This window comes from Coloeus monedula (genome assembly GCF_965178545.1).
Source record: "Coloeus monedula genome assembly, chromosome: 6".
Lineage (NCBI taxonomy): Eukaryota > Metazoa > Chordata > Aves > Passeriformes > Corvidae > Coloeus > Coloeus monedula.
This window is the reverse complement of record NC_138786.1, coordinates 61543296-61562228: the sequence shown is the minus strand read 5'-3', so window position 1 is coordinate 61562228 and position 18933 is coordinate 61543296. Positions and strand designations below refer to the sequence as shown.

At 46.8% G+C, this 18933-nt stretch overlaps 1 protein-coding gene across 2 annotated transcripts; it reads left to right on the top strand.

The window, feature by feature from the left end:
* The first annotated feature begins 841 nt into the window (after window positions 1–841).
* MAPK1IP1L (mitogen-activated protein kinase 1 interacting protein 1 like) lies at window positions 842–13447 on the top strand. 2 transcript variants are annotated; one of them, XM_082283622.1, is made up of 5 exons: window positions 842–908; window positions 1419–1489; window positions 9174–9201; window positions 9736–10449; window positions 10889–13447. In XM_082283622.1, exons 2-5 carry the CDS (start codon window positions 1449–1451, stop codon window positions 10898–10900), a joined length of 795 nt encoding a protein of 264 aa, XP_082139748.1. In that variant the 5' UTR covers window positions 842–908; window positions 1419–1448; the 3' UTR covers window positions 10901–13447. The 2 variants fall into 2 exon arrangements, with proteins under 2 accessions (XP_082139748.1, XP_082139749.1); XM_082283623.1 differs by lacking the exon at window positions 1419–1489.
* Window positions 13448–18933: the final 5486 nt, after the last annotated feature.

The window sequence follows — 18933 nt, the reverse complement described above, 5'->3', positions numbered from 1 at the left end:
TGATTATTAATTACAGTGTTAAACATGACAGGAGTTGTGCAGCTTCTGCTGCAGCATTTGTGCTGGCAGCTGTTGGCTGTAGGTCTGAACAAACCAATGTTCTTGGAGCTTTTACTGGAACCGTTCATGGCAATTTAGCTTGTACATAGGAATAATATTTTAATTTCTTAGTGGTTAAATTGATACCTCTTTTTAACACGGAGAATATTTTGACTTGTTTTTCTGTTAAAGGGACAGAAACGCAAGCGCTTTGCTTTGTGGGTTTCTGCTGCTCGTCTTGAACTGCACAGCGCAGGTTTTGACTGACGGACGAGGGGGGCGACAAATCAAGCTACTACTTTTTTTTTTATTTTTTAACGGCAGCGGTGAAAATGGTGGTGAAACGCTTTTTAACAGCAGCTCTCGGGGCCCGAGGGACATTTCCGGAGGGACCCCGAGCCGAGTCCCCCCACGGGCCGCGCCCGGCCCTCAGGGAGGGCATCACGTGACCGCGTGAGGGGGGGGGGGGGGGGGGGCCTGCCGCGCGCCGCGAAGGGGCGGGGCCGCGCTCGCTGTCACGTGACCCCACCCAGACAGCGCTGCTGTGATGGGCAGGCGGGGGCGTGGCCTAACGGCGGAGGGGCGTGGCCAATGGCTCGGCGCGTGTGGGCGGGGACACGCGTGGGCGTGGCCGCGCGGGTGGGTGTGGTCTGTGACGCGCGCTGCAGACGGTGGGGGGCGTGTCCACGCCGGGGTGGGCGGTGCCTGTGACGCAGCGGCCATAGAGGGGCGTGGCCAAGCGCGCCCCTCCGGTGTGTCGGTGTGGGCGTGGCCGCCGTGACGCAGTTCCGGTTCCGGTGCCCGTCGCGGTGGCGGTGGAGCTGCGGCCGCCGCGTCGCTCCGGGCCTGCGCCGGCTCCCCCCGCACAGGTACCGCGACCCGGCCCCGCCGCCAGCACGGGCCCTGCGCCGCCGCGGGGAGCGCGGGAGGGCGGGGGGGCTGCGGCCGGGGAGCCGCCGCGCCGCGCCTCAGACATCCCGGAGGTGCCGCCCCGCCTGCGGGGGGCGGGCGGTGCTGGTCCCTGCAGAGCACCGGGGGTCGCTTGTGGCGGGGCCTGGTGGCTCTGTAGCGCTGGTGGCGCTGTCTTGCCTGGGTTACATATTTGTTCGGCTTTTTTTTTTGTATTGTGTGGTCGTAGTCTATTAATGAGCACATCAATGAGCGTGGATTACATATAAGTGACTTTAACTTAAAGCTTCTTCTCTAAAGAAGGGCTCAGGAAATCCAGTTTTTCAGAGTTGATGAGAAGTTGGTTTATCAAATTTTAACGTATTTAAGGCAGCTGACTTACGGGGGAGGGCCAGCACTGCGTGGTATCTGTGCCCCCCGAGCGCTGCCTGCCTGACAGGTTTTATTTCTGATGGAAAACTTGTTTCCAGGTCAATTCCGTGGAAAACTGTGCTGATCTGATGGTATTCAGCCTTACTGCCAGTGGTGTGTATGAGCAGAAGTAAGTGCTTTGTCTTTTTGAAACCAAAATGACACACCCTGAAACTGCCCTTCCCAGGACCTGTGGAGATCGGTGTAGCTGAAGGAAATATGTGGTGAATATCAGGCCAGTCCTGGAAAGCAGTTTGGGTATTCTTGAAGCTTGAGTTCATTCAAGTCCGTTTTAACAGTGCCAGATGAAGATGTGAAAGGCGCCAGGTGTGAATCTTGAGAAGTGGTTTTCCTGTGAAAGAGCCTCTGCTAAGGAGCAGAAAGGTGTGTGGGTTTGTGTGTCAGCAGTGAGGTTACAGCTGGAATGTGACACATGGGTTTGGTGTTTTGTTCGGGGGTGACACACCAAAACCCTGCAGTGAAGCTGTTTGATAGCCACTCCTCAGAGTGAGTGTGTTTATTTCACTTAAAACAATTACAGTAATTAAGCTGATGATGCTTGAGAGGAGAACAGGGACTGCCCAGGAAAGCTGTGGCTGCCCCATCCCTGGAGGAGTTCCAGGCCATGTTGGATGGGGCTTGGAGCAACCTGGGATAGTGGAAGGTGTCCCTGCCCGTGGCAGGAGGTGGAAAGGGATGAGCTTTAAGGTCCCTTCCAACCCAAACCATTCTAGGATTCTGTGATGTGAGGCTCTGTAGCTCTCAAGATAATTTAGAGGCAACTCTGAAAGATCAGTTTTAATCATTCCAAGCTGCTGGACTAATACATCTTTTTCAGGATTCCCAGGCCTGCGTGGTGTGGACAGGAGGAATCTTTGGCAGGGGAGGCTCTCTGTTCTGCCCTGACTTTGTGTCACAGCTGGCACATGAACAAGGCACCTCCTTGTGATCTGTGTCTGCCGGGTGTGGGGCCATCTGGCTGAGTTTGGGGACGAGATGAAGGGATCAGGTCTGGCCTTGGTGGGGAGGCAGCTGTGAAACTGAATGGCCTGACAAGGGTGAAGAGCTGGCACAGATCGTAGATCCTTGTGGCTTTGTATTTTACAGGTCTTGGAAACTGCCAGGATCTCTGTTTTGAAGAATTATTTTCTTTTTGGTAGTCGGTAATTTATAGCAAATGCCACAATTTGGTTGTCGGTCTTAATGAAATTTGTCCTGAAGATCTGAATACTGATCTTCGTCATTTTTTCGGTCATAACAGACAGGGAAAGGGGCAGAAATATCCCCAAATCTCTCATAGCCACTGATGATGTAGCTGTTGGTTTAGTTTGTCAATTAACTTTGTTCTCCCAATGGATAAAGACCCAGGGCACACCAAATTATTTTATGGTATCTGAGCACTGGGGAGGCATTAAAGATGGGGAAAGGGCCAGAGGAGGCCACCAAGATGATCAGAGGGCTGGAGCAGCTCTCCTATGAGGAAAGGCTGAGAGTGTTGGGGTGGTTCAACTTGGAGAAGAAATGGCTTTGGGGTGATCTAATTGTGGCTTTCCAGTACCTGAAGAGAGTCTGCAAGAAAGATGGAGAGGGACTGTTTTAAAGAGCATGGAGTGACAGGACAAGGGGGAATGGCTTCCCCACTGACAGAGAGCAGGGTTGGATGGGATATTAGGAAGAAATTCTTGGCTGTGAGGGTGGTGAGCCCTGACATAGGTTTCCCAGAGAAGCTGTGGCTGCCCCATCCCTGGAAGTGGATGGGGCTTTGAGCAGCCTGGCCTAGTGGAGGAGGGTGTCCCTGCCCATAGCAGGGAGTGGAATGAGATGATCTTTAAGGTCCCTTCCAACCCAAACCATTCTGGGATTCTATAAAGGCCAGCTCTGAAGTGTTGATATTTAATGCCTGAAGCTGCAGAAATTTGCATATTTTAGAAAACATTTAGAAGCTGTCAAAGATTTGGTGTCTCTTCCATTTTCTCCGTGTGCTATGTTGGGTAGTTACACTTATGTGGGCAGAAATCCTGTTGTAGATGAGGTTATGCTGGTAGGAATTAGTCATGTTAGAGTGACAAAGGAACCTCTCTGCCGAGGCAGCCGTGCCACCCAGTGGAAATGCAGCACAGCCTGTTGCATCCAGAAAACCTTTTTCTGTGTTTGAAAGATGATCTTGGAGACAGGAACTAAATCTGGCACGTCAAGTGTTGGAAAAATGTCAAACAACTCAAAAAAAATAGGAAAGCAGTGGATGCTGAGTTTTGGGTAAGGAAGAAGAAGTGCTTTGGACAGCTCTTCCTAACGAGGGTCGGTAAGGACTGATGGTGGATAAAAGCCAGGAAAGGCAAAAGCATGGGAAAATTGCTACTACACCCATAGTTGCAGTGAGATGGATGCAATCCAAGAGGGTTTAGAGCTCAAAAAACCACCGTGGAGCTGGTTTGTTGTGGAAGCTGTTTAGTAGGACGGATTTAGCACGGCACACGTAGCACCACGCTTCCAGGAACAGGCGTTTCACAGACCTCTCTGAAAGCCACCAGTTGGTTGTGAGCGCTGTTGGAGGAGCTCTCCTGCCAGAGCCGTGTTGGAGTTGTGCTTCCCAGCCTTTCTCTCTTCCCAGCGCAGCATGAGCCCGGCAGCCTCGCTCGTCTCACCTACCTGCTGGTAACTTTTGGGAGCAGCTCATGGATGTCCAGGAGGCCTTGGCCTGTGGCCTGAAGGTTTTGCAGGGTATCATTTCTGGGCAGGTGCAGTGAAGTCCTTCCTGCCTCTCATGGCTCTTCAGGATAAAGGGTGAGAGGGATTCAGCTCCTGGCAGCCTTTTTTTGCAGGCATTGGTCATCTCTCACCATCCCTCATTTCAGTTTTGTGCTTCTGGCCGTTTATGTGCTCAGAGGTGGCTGAGAGGTGATGCCCTGACCAGCAGAGCTGGAGCTGGCAGGCTCTGGGCTTCTGGAAAGCTGGAGATGTTTCCAGGGGCGTTGGCCTTCGGAAAACAAAGGAAATCTTATCCTACAGCATAGTGGATGCAAACAGGACTTCACTGAATGCTGCCAGCTCTGTTGTCTTTCTGCTCCCTGCCAAATGACTTTAACTCCTGAACCATCCTCCTTTTCTCTTTCTTCATCCCAACTCCAGGAAAGGTAATTTGGAGTAGAGTTTAAATGTGGCAGAATAAATGTCTGTTCCATTGATGAGTTTTTCTCTGCTCATATCAATGCTTGTGCACTAGGAAGGCTTCAAGAAATAATTGGTTAATTCAGGAGTCCATTTGTTAATCCTGATGACTCTCAAAATCTCATCAAGCCCCCATTCTGTGTGGGGTTTTTTCTAAAATCTTGAGCCAAAGTGTGACATGGGGGGACTTTAAAATTTAGTTACTTGGAGGTCTTCTGTCTGACACTGTCTCTGAGTCTGATCTGTGAGCATGTGAATGCCTTGGGCAATAATTGTATTAATATAATTGGTATTCCTGTAAGGTTTTGACTGAAATTCTTTAACTAGTGGTGAACAACCTGAATGGAATATAGATTCCAGATCTAAGTACAGATGAGTTCATATGTTGTCTGAATGTTAAGGGTAATTTCAGTTTCTTTTTTATGAAATGAAGGTGGCAGTGCCCAGATTAAATGTCTGTTTAAAAAACATCCCTGAAATAGGCCATCCTGTCTGCAAGAGGATCCTTGACATGCTTGGCATGGGCTCAGTTATCCCAAATGTTGCCAACAAATGTTGCTCTTGTCTGCTTGCCAAAGTAAAAAAGCCACTAAATCTCATTATAAGCTGTGCTTAACTACTCCCCCCCCCCCCCCCCCCCCCATAAATCATGCAGTAGAATTGTTCCCTTCGTTTTCATGGCACAGAAATATTTGGGAATGATCTGCTAACAGATATTGGGGATATTAGTTGATATTTGGGAAGCAGGCCTGTTTCAACCGTGTTCACCCACTGCTTGACTTGAATTTACTTCTCCCTGACACTTTTGTGACAGATCCCAGGATTTTCTTCTGAGTTCTCCTTTAGTTTCATTTCTTCTCTTCCTTCTCTCCCTCGCAGCAAATGTTCAGCCTCTTCTGTGGACTTTTTTCAATCTGTTATAGATCTGTTTTTCAGTTGGTCTTATCCCATCTCTCCATCTGCCTAAAGAAATGAGGATTCTCTTGACCTGTTTTGGTGGTGTTTTTTGATAACCTGATTATGATGATTATTATTATTACCTGTTCACGTATGTAAAATTTTTTTTGTAACTGTCTCTATATTAATGATTGATTTCCTTTATTTTTGGGGTTATATGAAAAAGCTTCCACCAAAACGCACCTGCCAATTTATTGAGTGTGGTTAATTGCAAATATTAATGAATTCTTAGCAGAAGAGATATTTCTTGAAGAGAAATTGAGTTTCTGGTAGATATGTCTCAGACAGCTGAGCTGTTAATAACAGGAGCAGAAACCACTTCCCTGATGTAGTTCGGTTGGTTTCTCAATTTTAAACAAAGAGTTCTTGATCTGAACATGTCCCTCATCTGAGACAAAGACTCCTTACTTGAAAGAACTACTGCTGTTACAAATTGATACTGGAGTTTTAACAAACCTTTTTATTCATGCAGTTAGGCACTGAATTCCATCAACTTTGTAGATACTTATTTCTTAAAAGGCTTATTTAAATTATTAGGTGCTTCTTAAAAGGTTTATTTAAATTACTAGGTATTTCTTAAAAGAGTTTTTTAAATTATTAGGTGTACCTTGAAAAGTTCACTGTGTTTCCACAGAGGTCTGGGTTGTTCCGTGTGGTCATAAATAACTTGGGAAATGAGATGAACAGTGTCTTGTTGATACAAAGCCATTCAGGAAAGTAAGGATTGGGTAATAAATCAGCAGAAATAATTCAATGGCAATAAATCTGCTGTGATTCAGAGTAGATAAATGTAGAGCGGTGCATATAATTTCACATATAAAATGCTGGGCTGACCCTTGACACTGAGGAGTGAAATATTGCCACAGAAGTGTCAGTTCCATGGGGATCAAAAAGCAGCTGAAAAATTAAGAAGTATCAGGAAGGAAATAGAAGACAAACCAGAGCATAATTATGATACTGTATAAATCAATTATTATCCCACATCTTCAATTCTCTGTGTTTCTTTCTTGTCATTCATCCCAAAAGATACAAAAGACTTGGAAAAGCCTCAAATTGAGGCAGGGAGAATAATGAAAGGTATGGAATAGCTGCTGGACAAGGGTCAGGGGAATGAGCTGGAGCTCAGCCTGGAGAAGGGACAGCTGAAAGAAAATGGTAACAATCTGTAGGATAATGATCAGCATGGGCAGGGTGGATAAGAATAGACTTGCTGATTTCCTCAGCTGCAAGAATGGAGGACCAACAAGTGAAACTAGTAAAATCCAGGTTTGGAACAAAAAAAGGAGGTGGCTTTTGTGCAACAAATAGCAGCCCATGGAGTTCCTTGCCAGTGGGTGTTGTAGGAACAGCACTGAAGTGGGCAAATGAGACATCTCCTCATCTAAGTGAGGAAACTGGATGTGTTAGTAAAAAAGGAATTATTTGAGGGTTATTACTCCATAGAAATTGTGTACAGCTTAGGAAGTGTCTAAGCTTGGAATCATTGAAGTGTTGGGGGGTGAGTGTCATTGCTGTTCTTGTTCTTCTCTACTGGTCATTGTTAAGATAAAATGGGATGCTGAGCTAAATGGCCCCTTGTTCTGATCCAGAACTGTCCTAACATTAGGAAATTGTGTAGATAATAATAAATTTACAGTACAGTTTCAGAGATGAATGTATAAATAATATAATGTAAATAATGTGAATACATATTAATCTAAGGGAGCTTATGAACCTATTTGATCCAGGCTTTCTGTACACACCTCCATCCCTGAGACCATTCTCTGTCTTAGAAGTCAGTTCTTTGCCATGAGCAAGGGGAATACAAAGACTGTGTTTTGTGGGAATTAACCTTGCAGTAGTATTTGTACTCTTGATGTCTCTTTTGCATTTTTCCTCCTCTTACATTCCTTTCTGGCTCCTACACTCTCCCCTAAGACTTTCTGGCTGGTCTTGGTCATCTTTTTAACAGTTCCACACCTCTGGTTATTTGTTAATATGGCTCATTGATCCCTATTTTTAGTGCTCCTTGGAAGTGTGGAGACGTTGGAAGTTGGATACGTATTAGTGACACCTCTATAGTCAGTTACTGGAATTGGTGAACGTAAATAAGAGCATCCCCTGCCCTTGGTGTGTTCTGAAATAATTGGAGGATAAACCATTAGCAAACTATAGTTCTTTTATTTCTGGCCATAAGATCTGTGTGGGGATTCCAGCTCTGAGGTCCCCAGCATCTGAAGGACATGGACCTATTGGGGCAAGTCCAGAGGAGGCCATGAAGATGCTCCAAGGGCTGGAGCCCTTCTGCTCTGAAGCCAGGCTGGAAGAGCTGGGGGTGTTCACCTGGAGACAAGAAGGTTCCAAGGAGAGCTCAGAGCCCCTTGCAGGGCCTAAAGGGGCTCCATGAGAGCTGGAGAGGGACTGGGGACAAGGCCTGGAGTGACAGGACAAGGGGGAATGGCTTCCCAGTGCCAGAGGGCAGGGCTGGATGGGATATTGGGAAGAATTTTGAGGGTGGTGAGGCCCTGGCACAGGTTTCCCAGAGAAGCTGTGGCTGGCCCATCCCTGGAAGTGTTCAAGGCCAGGTTGGATGGGGTTGGAAGGTGTCCCTGCCCATGTCAGGAGGTTGGAACTACGTGGTCCGTAAGGTCCCTTCCGTGATTCTCTGATTTAATCATGTGTGGTATTTAAGTAAAACCTTATAAAATGAAGGCCTTGTTGCCTTTGTAAAATTACAGCTCAGGCCTGTTACTTTGGCTAGAGAAGGACTGTGAGAAAAGTCAGTGAGAAGAAAAACAATTAGTTTTTACCCATGAGAATGTAGTATCAACAGAAGCAAGAAAGTTAAACAGTAGAAGGAGAAAACAGCAACATATCCAAACCTGTTATTTTTTTGAATGCTTGAATGCTTATGCTGTAGGTAGCCAATGGTAGTATGTTGTAGTTAGTAATAGCCAATGAGCCTATTGTAGTAGTTTAGCAGCCAGTGAATATGTAACACGGATGATAACATAAAAAGGTGTATAAAAGAGGCTGCTTTGTTTAATAAATGGCTTTTTGGCCCTTGAAAGAGGCACTGTCCCTGCGTGTCGTGGCCGCCCCAATAGCGACAATCATGTTTTGGTTTAGATGCATTGACTTCCCCCACAAGAATCCTGCTATACCTTTTCCAAATCCCAGTTTAGAGAACACCTGGAATCTTTCCCAGGCCTCCCTGTCTGGGCAGGCTCCATATATTCCATATGAATGCTTAAAATATTTTTTCCTATTGCAATGTGACCTATTTCTATCCTGTGTTGCACCTGGCTGAGCTGAGGCAGGTGGAGGCTCAGGACTTTCCTTTTCATGGGAACTTAATCCAGAGAAAGGTGTTTGGGTTGCTCTGTGAGCACAGGGAGGCAGCTGGGACAGCCACAAACGCAGGGCTAAAACACAAAGAGTAAGTTTATTCCCATTACCTCACTAACCGGGGATCCCCAAAGCAACACCTGGGCACAGGTGTCCCAGCAGACACATGCACTGATCACCCTGATCCGTGGTCCAGGACCTGGTGTGGGCCAGAGGCACTGAAACCAAGGCACCAAGAGTTGCTGCCAGTTCAGCACTTGCTGTGCTCTGAATGAGACAAATGTAGATGTCTCATGAAGTCTTGCTTAAAAATACCTTTATTATTTTCAACAAATTTCACTTTATCTCACCTTACTTTTCAGCACAATGTCTGGAACTGATGATTTTTCGGTAAGTAACAGTTTTTCTTTCCTGAAGATCAGCCAGTTGTGTTGATTATTCCAAAAGCTGACACAGTTTTTTGAAGGAAAAGGAGAGCTGACAGCTGAGAGATTTCCTCTGTATCACAGTCGTGGTGTTTTCCTTTTGGGTAGATGTAGCAATCCCTGGACTAAACTTCGGAAGCTACTGGATGCCTCCTGGGTTCTCTCCTGTGATATTAACAAAGGAGCTGTGCTTTAATGGCATCAGGATAGTTGTAATGGAAATCTAGGAAAATGTTTTCAGGTTTGTGCTGCAGTTGCCTGTTGTTCCGTGTGGTAGGTCACCTTTTATCTCTGGGTTTTTAACTGCGGCCTGTCAGAATGTCTCTGCTGCCTTAGTGATAGGAGCTGCACAAAAATGAATGTAATCATCTCTGTGCAGCCACCAAGAGCTCTTCTCCTGCCGCTCCGGCAGCTGGGATGTAGCCACGTGGTGGGGGGATGTCTGCAGCTGGGAACTCCGGCGGGCACGTTCCGTTCTCACCGGCGCTTTGTCTTTCAGTTGGCAGATGCTTTACCAGACCAGTCGCCTGCTAAAACCTCCAAAGTGAGCAGCACCAAGCCTGGCCAGCAGCCCGGGCAGCCTCCGCAGGGCTGGCCGGCTTCCAACCCTTGGAATAACCCCAGTGCCCCCCCTATGACTCCAACCGGACTGCCACCAAACACATCGGCTTCCAGCGTGCCCTTCGGACCTCCTCCAACGGGAATGTATCCTTCAATGCCCCCGGGACCGCCTGCTCCATTTCCTCCTCCTCCTACTGGACCCTCCTGCCCTCCTCCTGGTGGTCCATATCCACCCCCAACTGTGCCAGGTCCTGTCCCGCCAGGGCAGTATCCTCCACCAAATATGCCCTTTCCAGAGCTTCCACGACCTTACGGAGGTCCAACAGAGCCAGCTGCACCTCCTGCTCCTGTTGGGCCATGGGGATCCATGCCCTCTGGAGCATGGGGACCAACAATGGGAGGGCAGTATCCTGCTCCCAGCATGCCATATCCACCCCCAGGGCCATATTCCGCTCCTACCCAGACTCCTGGGGCTGCGCCGACAGTACCATGGGGTACGGTCCCGCCTGGAACGTGGGGACCTTCACCGCCCGGGCCATTCCCTCCACCCACAGGATCATATCCAGCTCCAGGACTATATCCTACGCCCCCTAATCCTTTTCAAGTGCCATCTGGTCCTGCTGGTGCTCCATCAATGCCTGGTGGTCCCCATGTGAGTATTTAATTTTGGTCTCAAATTACTCTAAAGTATTTCACATTTAAGTGGGAAAATTGAATAGCATAAGACCTGCTAGTGCAGGTAAGGACTTTCAGCACACCTGTTTTATTCCTCAAGTCAGTGGGATAGGAGCAACTTGTTAAATACTAAATATACTAGGATGGTGAAATTATGTTAAATTGGAGTATGTCTCATATTATAGTGGTCTTCCACTGCTTGGAAAGACTCCAAAAACCAAAAAAAGGGGGGAAAGCCTTGTAATAATTCTGAAAGAGAAAATAATCTGTTTAATCTGAAGAGATTGCTGCTAAGGCAATAGGGAGGGAATAATAAGTAATAAGGATGAATTTGTGATTCATTAAGAATATTTGTAACTGTGAATGAACTGCTGTGTGAAAAGCCTGTATTGACCATGACTTATTGTCTCTTGCAGCCTTACCGCTGAATACGTTCTGGGCAACAGAATACTGTAGTTTTCCACCTTCATCCACTACTTACAGAGATTTTTACAGTTTTTGTTTCAGTAATGTATGGGGCTGTGAAGAATATTGCCTCTTATATGTGCATTTGAGGTATGAAGGAGCAGTTTACATCAATTTACCCTGCTCATATGCTGGCATAATTATTTGGTTTAATCAAGTGAAATACAAAGAGAAGAAATCAACTAACACACCTGTGGTTCTTATGTTGGCAAGTATTCCTTGGAAAAACAGGAGTTGCCATGTAAGGATTATAAAGAATCAGGCCCACGGAATTAAAAAAAGTTAATTCTTAAATTTCCATGAATGCTTTAAGTCTTGTTGCCAGACTCGTGCTGGTCATTGAACGGATGGATGGATAGTCATATTTTGTCTATTTTCAGGTTATTCTAAAAAGTCAATAGGGAAAGTGTTTCAACATTTTAGTCAAGAAACCTAATATTTGAACGTGCTACAGTAATTCAAACTAACAAGACAGAGCATGTGAACTCGAAGGTTTTCTCAGCATTTTGTACATACTCAAACCAGTTGCTCGGTCTGGGACTACGGAGGAGAAGAGCCACGTTTGGAAGCCTTGCTGTGGCTTGTCAGCACACTGTTGGTGTTCACAAACAGGCATTCCTGTGCAAGTGAAATAACCTGGATGTGCAGTTAACTTTGAATCAGCAAAATGTGAGTTTTATGCATGCAAATGAGGACATCCTGTTGCCAGTTCTCATTCTGTGGTGGTTGGAAGTTTGGCTTGGTCTGTGTAAAGAGAAACTGATCCCCGCATAGGTACTTCCCTATTTCTGACCTGGGTTCTAGTCATTTCAAATTTGACTTGGCTGCTGGGTTGTGTAAACCTGGCAGACTTTTTCAGAGTCCCTGGAAACTGAACTTGAGCTTAAAGCCCAACCTGAGCATTCCCTTCCCAGCAGTTCTTGGCACAGTTGTGTCACGAGATCCTTGTTGCCGCGGTTGGGCGCGAGGGGGTCTCGTTCGCTGTCCCTGGGAGCAGCCCCCTGTTCCCAGCTGGGTGTCTGCATACCTCACAGAGTAGGTGGAATTTGGGAGAAATTGAATGTCAGGAAGCCTGTGCACTGCTGTGCAGCTGCCTCTCCCAAGGGGCACTGCCCTGAGTTTTCATGTTCTTGCCATATCTGTGCCAAGCACATCCGAGGGATTTGCCGAGACACAGCCACGTCTCTTGGTGGTACTTCACGGCCTACGCTTGGACCACGGACAGTTTGTTTCCTCCACAGCTGGGGATCTCCTAACTTAGCCTCTGTGGGTAGAATTAGGAACAGATTTTGCTTCACATGGTAGCTCATTAGGGAGTCTTTGTAATCATGGAACTGTGAACACGAGTTCATTCTCTTCCAGTACCTTCATGGCTTCCTGCATGCATGTGATGGACACTAAAAGCACATGGGGTGACCTGGTGGTGATGCTCCTTGGTAGTCATAGCCTTTATGGCAAAGTCCTACGGTATTTTTGCAGGAGAAAGCAGCCAGCTGAGCTGTGGCTGCTTTAATCCAACGCCATGAAAGCTGATAGCAAAGGAATGTCTACTTTTTGTTTTAGGAAGACAGTACTGGAGCTGAACAAAAATACTTTTAACATTTCAACTTAAACCCCAGCAACTTAACCCTTGGAATAAGAACCAAAAGTGCTTCACTAACGTTAAAAAAAACCCAGTTGCCCCCCAAGCAGACTTGGCAAGACTAATTAAAAATTAATACAAGCAACATTGACTGCATTTGCTCAAGTGCTTTTTTGATACCTGCAGCCTTAGACTGTAAATCATTGTAATGAAAAAACATTTATTCCAAATGAATGGATCATGCAGTAGCAGCACTCCAGTTGGAATTGCACTGGCCATATGTCTCTGCAGGGAATGGGAAGAGGTAGGAAAGGATAAAGCAGAAGTAGCAAGTAATGATTTTTGGAAGGGGGTTTTGTAAAAGTAACTAGACTTCTAGGTTCTTCCTGAAATAGGCAGGATTTATTACTGGAACATTTAGGCTAAAATTCAATATATATGGGATGTTTTTCAATGTATATTCGTATTTCTTGAGGTCATGAAAACTGTTTCATAACCCCTTTGTTTTTGTGAGCAGAGTTCTTTGCATAGCAGTGAAAAGGGTATTCCTGTTAATCTATTGTGTAAAAACTCAAGGTGTCACTATATACCGTGTAGTAACTTTATCACATGTTATGTCAAGTGTGAGCAACTTCTGGCCTGAAGCTTTTGCAATGGAATTTGTACATTTCTATGCATCATTTTGAGTTCAATTGCTGAGGAGTTCGTTTTGACTTGTGCTTTGAGGTTGACATACTGCATTTGTTTACAATACGAAATATAAGCAATCACATCTTTAAAGTATAGATTATCACCTGCTGCTGTATTTTCTTTAGATGAAACAAATATTGCTGTATGATAGTGAGAAGCTATAAATACAGGATTTGATATTTTTTTGAAAATGCTGTCACTTTTGTATAAGATTAGACATTAAACGTATTTTCAAGACTGTTGTGTTCACTGTTTTTCAATTCCTGCTTTTGACATGCCTGTGTAGACTTTTGCCTTGAATGAATAGTAAAATAGGACATCCTTGATTTGCAAAGCCTGAATATAAAATCAGAATTACTTGACTTCTGTGAGTGTTTTTCCTCTTCCTTTTGTGATATTTGCAGCCTGTACATAAGGGATATTAAATGTGGATGCAACCATGGCTCTGGTGTAGCATGTCAGCCCCAGGTACTGCCTGTTCACAAATTCCCTGGTAATTAGGAGAGAAAAGATCTGGTCTTGTTTGTTCCAGAGGAGGAATGGGACTATTTTTCACCCGTGAAGAGTTGTGTGTGTGTTTTCTCTGCCTCTGAACAATTTCGTGTGCTAGATTGACACATGTGGATGTGGTAAGTGACCCCCAAACCACTGTTTTTATACACTTACTGGGAATTTGATGGGACAAAGTGAATAACAGAAACCTCAGGGCTTGGCATCAGTGTGAACTACTAAATTTGGGCATCACTTGTGGCTACATTTCCATATATTGGCTTGCAGAACAGTTCACACTGAGCTAGCCACTGCTGCTGCCTTGGTTCACACCTTCACCCTTCAGGAAGGTAAAAATGGCAGCAGTGAGCAGGAAAGATTAGAAACAAAAATATCCACTTTAAGGCTTGGGAAAAGCTCTTTTTAGACAATGGTCCAAAAATAATCCTTTCATCTGTTAATAGAACAGTACAATATGTGGGCAGTGCTTTGTCCTGACTGTTCGGCTGTGGGATTGTCCCTTCCTCTGGATTTCTCAAATGAGTTGTGTCTGCAACTCCTGTGCATCAGTAAAGACACGGCCATGCAGATCAAATTATGTTAATTGCTGCCCTGCAGACACAGAAAATTTCAGATTAATATTTTTGGGGGTCAAGTCCTGCAAGAAACAGCTCAGCTGAGGGACTTGGGGGGGGCTCAGCCTGGAGAAAAGGAGGCTCAGGTGGGACCTTCTGGCAGGAGGCAGCAGCCAGGGGGGATCGGGCTCTGCTCCCAGGGAACAGGGACAGGGTGAGAGGGAATTACTTTAAACTGCACCAGGGGAGGTTTAGATTGGATATTAAAGACAATTTCCTCACGGAAAGAGTGGTCCAGCCCTAGCACAGGCTGCCCAGGGCAGTGGTGGAGTCCCCATCCCTGGAGGGATTTAAAAGCCGTGAGGATGTGGCACTTGGGGTCAGGGGTCAGTGGTGGCCTTGGCAGTGCTGGGGGAATGGTTGGACTCCATCTTAGAGGTCTTCTCCAACCTGAAAGATTCAGTGGTTCTAAGTGGTATTTATCCTTATAATTCTTAGGAGTAAAAACTGTTCCAGGGGTCTTGCAGAGTGGTCAGTGCATGGTTAGATCCACGCTGGGATGTGTCAGTTCTGCTCCACTCTTGTGAGGGCGGGTGCCCAAACTCCTTGTGGGCAAGTCCAGATCCATTGCTGTGCCCAGGCATCGATGGATTCACTGCCCAGCCAGTCCAGACTGTCCCAAGAGAGAGATGGTGATCACAGAGTGGTTTGGGTTGGAAGGGACCTTATAAACCATCTCATTCCAACCCCTGCCGTGGGCAGGGACACCTTCCACCCTCATAGGAAGGGTGTCCTGAGCCTCAGTGCAGTGAGAGCTCTTCGGCATCTGTGGAAGGATGACACATTCCACGCATAATTTTATTAATAGTGGCTGCCCTATTTCTGAAGTTAAGCACAGAATTCCAGTTGTTAGAGGGCAATTCCATGCACACCAAACAGCCATTATTCACCAGGCACCAGTATGCCAGCGTCATCTGGCAAATGAAAAATACAAGTTTCAGCTTTCACACGAAGCTTCCAAACAGTGCATCCACGCAGCAGGAATAGCTGTCACAGTGTCACAGTGTCACAGACTGGGGTGTGCTTATCCCAGAGACAGCTGCAGGAGGATCCCGAGTGGGCTTGGACCCAGACGTGCCCCGTGGGTGGATGTTGGAGGTGTTTGTGCCGTGCAGGGCGAGTGCTCTGCGCTCACTGCCCGGGCTCCACCCGCAGCCACCCATCCCTGGGCGCCTGTGCTGCTGCTGGCCAGAGCCCGTGGGACCCAGGGCCGTGGTCTGGAGAGGGATGGTGTCTCCACACATGGAATACTTCCCTATTTCACTTATGTTGGCCCAGTTCTCCCACTTCCAAGGCTGAGGTAGTGGGATGAGCTACTTGTAAATTTTCCTCGGCTCTCACAGGTCAGTGGAATGAGTTAACTAAAAATGTGCCAACTGATAACAGTGAGAGAACTTTTTTTTGGTCACTCTTGCCTGCAGAATCTCTCAGGTGTGTTGGAAGCAGGTTGCCCAGGGAAGCTGTGGCTGCCCCATCTCTGGGATTGTCCAAGGCCAGGTTGGACAGGACTTGGAGCAACCTGGTCTAGTGGCAGGTGTCTGCTCATGCCAGGGGGTGGAATTGGATCATCTTTAAGGTCTCTTCCAACCCAAACCATTCTGGGATTCTGTGATGCTTTTGTTTCAGAGGTGCACTGGTTGGTCAGGTTGTCTTATTTGATGACAATGGGACTTTGTATCCCCTGTGCAGCAGATTGTGAGCTCAGATGAAGTTACAAGTTACACCCAGATAAGTGATGAGGGGTAGTCAGAGCAGCAGCAGGAACAGTTCTGCTCCCTGTTATCACTTTCCAAAGTGAACCCTCCCTGTTAAATGAGAGATGGGGAGATAAAATCGCTGTGCCTGTGTGCCTGTCCTCTTCTCAACTTTCTCATGACAAGACAGGGAAGGGCTGTGTTGAGCAGCCCTTGGCACACCTTGGGTTTCATTTCAGGTCCTCCTGCTGTCTGCACAACAACTTACCTGCTCTTGCACATTCATGTTCTTGTGATCAAGGGAGGGAATTCCTGTAGCAATTAACCCCTAAACTCACAGAGTTTCATTCCAAGTGGGAACTAGGAACCTCCCAGTATTCCTTCCCACCAAAACTCTTAAGAAAGTAGTACTGTTTCATGCCTGGTTAAAAGCAAACGTGGAATTTATCCATTGAAATAAATTTGGAAGATGACAAATGACACTGGATTTCATTTGTGAATTCCTGGGCTTGGCATGAATGGGGAAGGGCATGAAGTTGTGCCAGAGTGGGTTTAGGTTGGATATCAGGATAAGGCTCTTCCCCCAGAGGGTGCTGGGCACTGCCCAGGCTCCCCAGGGAATGGGCACAGCCCCGAGGCCGCCAGAGCTCCCGGAGTGCTTGGACAGCGCTGCCAGGGATGCCCAGGGTGGGATTGTTGGGGTGTCTGTGCAGGGCCAGGAGCTGGACTCTGATCCTTGTGGGTCCCTTCCAGCTCAGGATACTCTTGACACCTCTGGCTCATGCGTGCAGTGTTGTCCTGGGGTAGATCCGTGGTGAGAACCCCAGAAGTGTGTGCTGACAAGGGGGTTTTGTCAGGATACTTCACTTTCCTGAGCTGTTAAAGGATAATGGTAAGTAGCCCTGTGCTGTGGTGCCTTTTCACAAGAATGGGCTTAATTTGCACGATGTGAGAAGCTTTACATTACAGTGCTTTGTGTGACAGAAATGGTTCAGAGGAGTTGTTTCCAATTTGCCTGTATTCCTTTCAGTTACAGGCAACACCCTCCAGCAAAGAGAAGGTGACAGAATATCACAGTTTAAACTCACTTAAATTGGGGGAAATTGCTGCTTTAATACCCTGGTGCTGCTCTCTCTGCGTGCCAGGTTCTGTAAAGCCGGGGTTTGCCGATGCTCCTCAAGGAGACAGAGCTGTTTATCTTGAAAGTTTTTTAATTGAGGCACTTCAAAGTCTCAGCAGCTTCCACACAGGCTTTTGTTTTTGCATTTCTGCCTGGGTTCTGTCCTGTTCAACCCCTCAGAAAGCAACACCACATAACCTGGAATACTGGGGTGATCACGTTCAGGGGTCTGTGCTGCCACTGTCACCATCCTTGTCTTGATACTCCTCTCCTGGGGCTCTGTCCTGCCTGTCAGAGTAAGGAGCTGCTAGAAGGAGAGTGGGCGTGGAGTGACACCAAGCAAAAACTGCTCTGAGTGGGTCAAAAAAGAAATTAAGATGTTGGAAAAATGAGCTTGTGAGTGTTGTGTAACAGCCAAGCACGATGAGGTCCCTCTGGATTTTGCTCTCAGCTGGTGCCTGCCCCTCCACCATCCTCCTCATCACCAGAGGGCTCTGCTGCTGCTTCACTTGCCCTGCAAAGCCTCTGGGAGAGGCGACTGTGTCTGGTATTGATTATTTTTAACACTGAACTTGATAAAAAAAATGAGGAAAACAACATTTTAGTGGCTTATGGTGCTGCTGGGAGAGGTTGTTATAACCTGCACCTTTGCACAGACATTGCACTCCCTGAGCTCTGGCTGCTGCAGGAAGAACACATGAGGATTCAGTCTGAGCCCTGTTTAGTGTAAGGCTTTGTAGCAGAATGAATTTCTGTGCTCTGCAAAAATCTAGTGCAGGAAAGAAGGAAAGGGACTCCTCCAAATCTCTTCCCTTTCCTTCTCCTCTGGTTTCCTGAGATACGGCAAAAACCACCCATGGGGGTTGGATTTGGTGATCCTAAAGGTGTTTCCCAACTTTGAAGATTTTGTGATTGCTGTGTAATAAAGCTATTTTAAACTCTTCAGAGTGATTGGTACTGCTGCTTTAACTCTGTATTATTAAAACTCTTTGGAGTGGTTGGTACTGCAGCCTTCTGCTGGATCAGGCTGAGCTGTCCTGGCTTTCTTTGCCCTTCATGTTTTCTCTCCAACCCCATGTGCTCAGTGTGGTGTCACACAGGGATTTTACTCTCCTTGTGGAGCATCTCTCCCAGAGACAAGGGGGGTTCTCCCTGCCCTCAGTGAGGGTTGCCATGAACGGATTAAATCCCTTCCTTCAGCACAGCATTGTTCCTCTTAACTTTTTAGGCTGGAGTAATTTCTGTAAGATTGGATGTGTTGGCTGGGCAGGCTCAGAGGGTGGGAAAGAAAAGGACCAAGGTCTTGGATTTTGATGGCAATGAGCCATGGGGGTCTTTGGCCCCATCTGCACTGGCATTTGGGGTCACTGTAGGCATTTCTCCTCCAGTTATTTAATAGTATTTGCATAAAGGACTCTCCATAAGGGCCCCTGGGCATCAGGCTGCAGAGGAGGATGGGATTTCTATGAAGTTCAAAGCCAGGGGGAGTTTGAGGACTTTTGTAAATCTCTGTTGACACAAATTGCTCCGAGACTCATTTAACGCTTGGAAAGCAGCTTATGCTCAGATCTGAATGTCAGGCTCAAAGTTCTTCTCATTTCCTCTTCTTCAATAATATAAAAGCTTCAAACCTTAGCAGGGTTTTGCTCATCTACAGCATCAGCAGGAGAAGCTGGGTGAAGCTTTTTGGGGTGGACTTGCAGCTCTCCTGGTGCTGCCAGAGCAGAAGGGGGCTGGGGGAGCTGCAGTTTTGTGTTTTCCAGGAGGAGGAGGAAGCTCCAAAGGC